Below are 5,357 nucleotides of genomic sequence, written 5' to 3'. Positions count from 1 at the left end.
ATAGAAATCAAGATTCTTCCCTCGTGTCATCATATACAGCTCTTGAATGGTATTGGTGTTATCACGAAATAGCTGGACATCCAGAACCTTAAGAAACTGTAGTATAAAACCAATACTAAAATAGAACCATTCTTGTAGAGAACTAAAGAATCAGTTCTTGGTGCTGTCGCCGAAAGTGACCTTGCAAAACAAATTGGAACTTTGAGACTGTCAATAATTCAGGATACGTGTAACTTACTTGTGAAGAAAAGATGGCCACCCTAATGGTACACGGTTTTGTCCAAATATGGAGCAGGAAGATGGGGATGTCTAGGTCCAAAGAAGCACACATTGAAACAGTAGAAAGAAAGAAGAAGATCAAACTGGTGGTGTATTTCACCACTGGAGAACATGTAACTTTTCGACTAAGTAATAATATTAAAAACGTGGTCCTTAGATCATATGGAGAAAAGCAAAATCACCTGCACTTAACTTTCCAAAACAAGAGCTACTTGTTTATTGAAAGATTATCTTCCAGAGATGCTGAAGAGTTGAAGATGTTCCTGGATAGAGTCCATCAAAATAATATTCAGCCATCCACGAGACCTGGGAGGGATGGAGGTATCTTTGCCAGCATGACAACACCGAAGGAAATCAACAAAAACTCATTCCACAAAGCACGCAAAAAGCCAAATAGTGGATCTTTTCAGACAGGAGAAGGAAGTGGAACACCTGACCTTCAGAAGATGCCTTCCTTTGCATCAAACTCATCAAAACATAGTTGCAAAAATTTACTAGAGAATGGATACGGGAAGACAAGGATGCTATCATCTGGTTCAGAGATGAATGGGAAAATCCCGCGGAAGAGTAACTCTGTAAGAAAGAAGAAATCCCAGACAAATCCCTTGAGGTATGTAAGCCACAATGAGAAGAAAAAATTGATGTTAGGAGTGTTAAAAAAGAATAAGAAATTAGAGGCCAAGCCCTTAATCAAGACCGTTTCTCCTGGAAAGCCTTGCCTGGATGGCGCAGGTCTTCTTCAGATGCTGTCTGAGAAAATATATTTGGCATTTCTGTTGGCATCAAAGTATAATATGGATGACCCGGAGTGGGACAAACTCAAGAAGACCTTTGACTTCTACCCAGAGAAATTATGGCAAGGCCTCCCCAATTTGGGAAACACCTGTTACATGAATGCAGTTTTACAGTCCTTATTTTCGATTCCATCATTTGCTGATGATTTACTCAGTCAGGATTTCCCATGGGGTAAAATTCCCCTTGATGCTCTGAGCATGCGCCTGGCACAGCTGTTTGTTTTGAAAAATGTTTATAACCTAAAAATCAAGGAGAGGTTACTTGTGACTATTAAAAAAACCATTTCGACAGTTGCAGAGATCTTCTCTGGCAACATACAAAATGATGCTCATGAGTTTTTGGGCCACTGTTTGGTTCAGATGAAAGAGAACATGGAGAAATTAAACACAATCTGGAAGATGAAAATTGAATCCGAGGAGGGCAGTTCAGCTCAACAGGTCTTTGCGGGTACTGCTGCCACCAGGGTGCTCATCTGTCCCGTCATCACTAATTTTGAGTTTGAGTTGCTGCGCTCTATTATTTGTCAAGCCTGCGGTCAGGTAGTTCTCAAGACAGAAGTGAGTAATTACCTCTCCATCAACCTTCCCCAGGGAATGAAAGCTCTCCCTGTGTCTATTCAGTCTGCTTTTGATCTCTTCTTCGGAGCAGAAGAACTTGAGTATAGATGTGAGAAATGTCAGCACAGGAGTTCTGTCGCAGTGCACAAATTCAGTAGGCTCCCCAGGGTTCTCATTGTTCATCTGAAACGTTATATCTTTAACGAGTTTTGGTCGCTAAGGAAGGATGACCAGGAAGTTGTTATTTCTAAGTATTTAAAGTTATCATCTCATTGCAATGAAAGTACCAAACCACCTCTTCCTGTGAGCAAGAATGCGCATAATAGGGACTCCCAAATCCTAAAAGTCTTCCAGAAGATGAGTGCTGAAAACCTTTGTCCACCAGCACTTTCCACAAAACCGACCTCAGCATCCAGTGTTTTCCCAGTTCCACACACTGGGCCAGACAAAGAGCCTGAACCACAAAAATGCCAGATTCTCTCCGAAGGGTCACGCGGAGAAGAGCAGAAAAAAGACCTGGGAAAATGTTCCGGCCTGAATACAACAGAGTCCAAACTGATGAACCTAGGAGATGGAGCAGTCATTGAAAAAGAGCTATTAGCCGCTGGCTTAATGATGAATCTGGAAGAAACGTCCCATTCTCTGATCCACGACAATGAAGGTAAACCCACCAGTGGTCCAGAAACACGCCTTGCAGACAATTATCCTCAAGAAGCATCTGAAGATCTAAAGCAAAAGAAGTACGAGAAGACCCCCATGTTTGCAGATTTGGAGAGTGTTGCTGACACCATTGAAGATTTTTATGATGGTAAGAAAAACAGAATTTCAAATGAATTCCAAAAAGGGGCTGAGCCTACCCAGCAGGATGAAAGGATGAGGCTCTACGAACAAGCCCTTCAGCAGGCACTGCTTCAAGCCCTTTTGAAGCAACATGCCCAGTGGTACACGGAGAACCTCAGGAAGCCTACAGACCTGAGTCTCCAGGGGGCCGATGTGAATTCCCTAGGTGCATCGGGTTCCGATGAAAACCCTGGAGACAAACAATTTTTAGATATGGAGAAGACAGAAACTGAAGCCAAGAAACCAAAAGGAAATGCCAAGATGGACGATCTCTACACCTATCGGCTCGTTGGTGTTGTCAGCCATCTCGGGCAGACCCCCAATTCAGGCCATTATATCAGCGATGCCTATGACTTTGAGAGGCAAGTGTGGTTCACTTACAACGATCTCCAGGTATCAAGTATCCAAGAAGCTCTGATGCAGGAGGCTAGGCTTTGCACCGGTTACATCTTCTTTTACATGCACAATGAGATCTTTGAAGAGCTGTTGAAAAGGGAAAAGAACGCTCAGTCTCGTAACACAGAGACAGTGGAGACCCCTCAGGAGAAATAAGTGGAATGGACTCCTGGTTGCACACATCTGCTTGACTGCCTCATTGGTCATCCCTTTCTCCATGGAAGAAAAACTCTGAACGCTAGCCAAAGATGAAGAGGCAGTTGGCATCCAGGACCAGAGTTCAAGCAGAAACACTTAGGGAGAAACCTCCATTCCTAACCCTAATACAGACACTTCAACCCCACCGTTCTACTTGATAAGCGTTCTTTTCTACTAGGCTAGAACTGTGCCTTCCATATTTGAGTGCAGTGGATTTTAAGTGCAATCCTTAAACCAGCAGCATCAGGAGCATGGAAAAACCTCTTAGAAATGTAGATTCTTGGGTCCCACCACATCCCTACCTAGTAATTCAGAAACTGTCGTTGAGGTGGGTTGGGGGTAGGGAACAGCAATTTGATGGAGGTTTTGTCTGACACTTGAGAAATTTAGAGAACTACCGCCATGTGTTAGAATATCCTGGTGGATTTTGCTGTTGTATATTTGAATTACGTATATTTCTAAAGGGGTTTGATTATGTTTTTTGTTTCTTATATTCATGTATGCCTTTCCTTCAGAAACTTATAAAAAACAAAACACACACACACAGAAATCACTCTTCCGATCATACTCAGTGATTTGATGAAAAAAATTTAGTTTCTGGAGTCCTGACCAAAAAACCCGCAAAAACACCAATTGCTGAGGTCCCAGCAATTAAAAAAAAAACAGTTGCTGTTGTCCTGTCAATAAATAATAAATGAAGTTGGTAACTCATGAATCCCTTTGGGCATATGCAAATGAGACTGTAACACCGCGTCAAGTCTCCAAATTGTTTGCTAAACTCCTCCTTTTCCTCGATGCCAAATGGGCTATATACGCTCAAGCTAAGGATGGAGAACTTATTTGCCCTTAAGAACTTGACCCATTTTTCCTGTTTGCCAGCAAGCTGTTCTTGGTGTCATTTTGGTCTTCTCAGAGAGGCACTTGCTTTGCCTCAAAGGAATATTGATTTACCAGAACTTTATCTTGAACAATCCTCTGCATTCAACATTGCAAGACTAATTCTAGATTTATTTCTCCGTATCTTTTAGCAATGTTGGCCTTATTCCTTCAAGGAATAGACAAACAATGCATACTTTAAAGTGGACTTGTAGGATTTGGAAGTCTTACTTGTTACTGATTTTGTGCAAGGTCATAAAATGTGTGCCTGGAGCTGATCTGCTTCGGGGTAAAACCTCATGGATCCCGAGGTGGTCATATACTGTTGGAACTCCCTGTGATTTAGGAATTTGGAATTCTGATAGTGCATAGGTGCCATCTCTGTCCCCTAGCCTTTTTCCACCTCTGAGGCAGGGAACCTGTAACACCTTGTACCTTTGTTCGGAACAAATTACCTATAAATTACTCATACTAAGAGTTATCTCACATCCCATGGAGGGACTGAATTTTTGGTTCCATCATTACCAGCGTGGGTGTCCCCCTTTATGCGGTCTGGTCTTGGTCTGGCTGTAATTAATCCAACAGCTTCTTGATGCTTTTAATCCCAGAGACCCTTAAAGAGGTGAGCTGGAACATAGTGGCGTGGGAAAGTTAGAAAATGCCCTGTAAGGGGAAAACCAGATTCAAAAGTTAGGGAATTCTGTTGTTCACAGCACAGTGTATCGAGAAGGAGGTCTGAATGAGACCTGGAGATTATTGAGGTAGATGTGAGAGGGGGCGCTTTCTAGATTGAATTAATCAGTCTCATGGAAGAAAGTGCGGCAGACACAATGATGAGAAACTTGTTCGACTTGTGTAGTTCTTCAGCAGCTGCGGTGGTTGAAGGATAAGGCTGGAGTTACACTTATGAGGAGAAGAGTTTTGAAATTTCAGGCTTTTGACTTCTCTAGAAGAGCTCAGTCTGAGTTCAGTCACATAGGCATCAGAGCAGGAGTTTTGGTAAGAGTGAACGAAAAGCTATTTTGCTTTGAAAGGAACATGAAGATGCCAGCAGTTTTGAGATTTAGGAATGTTTGTTATGCTGCTCTTCAGCATACAGCACTTCCAAAAGGCAGGGTAAGTCAAAAGGTGAAGAAGATGGTTGGGAGATCTATGACAGGGAAGTTCTGTCCTTCTGGACAGATGGCTTGGGTGGAACCCATCGTGGCCCTTTGGGAAGCAATTTGGGGTGCACAATGAGCAGCTGTATACTACTATTCACCCTGCTATACTGTCATTGAAATAAAAGATTAAAATAATTATTAAGTGACTCAGTGACTGTTACTTATTAGTGAATTTTTATCAGTTCTCTAATTTGGAGATCAGGTTTCTTTTTTAAGATTTTATGTATGTATGTATGTATGTATGTATGTATTT

The 5,357-nt window shown here is 42.1% G+C and overlaps 1 protein-coding gene across 1 annotated transcript; it reads left to right on the top strand.

Moving 5' to 3' along the window:
• The first annotated feature begins 251 nt into the window (after window positions 1–251).
• On the top strand, window positions 252–3,023 carry USP26 (ubiquitin specific peptidase 26). The gene has a single exon (XM_035005754.1). It carries the CDS (start codon window positions 252–254, stop codon window positions 3,021–3,023), a length of 2,772 nt encoding a protein of 923 aa, XP_034861645.1.
• Window positions 3,024–5,357: the final 2,334 nt, after the last annotated feature.

The sequence above is a fragment of the Mirounga leonina genome, unplaced genomic scaffold, assembly GCF_011800145.1.
Source record: "Mirounga leonina isolate KUSES-001 unplaced genomic scaffold, KU_Mleo_1.0 Mir_101664, whole genome shotgun sequence".
NCBI lineage: Eukaryota > Metazoa > Chordata > Mammalia > Carnivora > Phocidae > Mirounga > Mirounga leonina.
The sequence above is the reverse complement of the archived record's forward strand: the minus strand, read 5'-3'. Positions and strand labels throughout refer to the sequence as shown.

What these genes read in the sequence shown, in the direction of transcription:
- USP26 (XM_035005754.1), top strand. Translation starts at nt 252, where the DNA reads ATGGCCACCCTAATGGTACACGGTTTTGTCCAAATATGGAGCAGGAAG.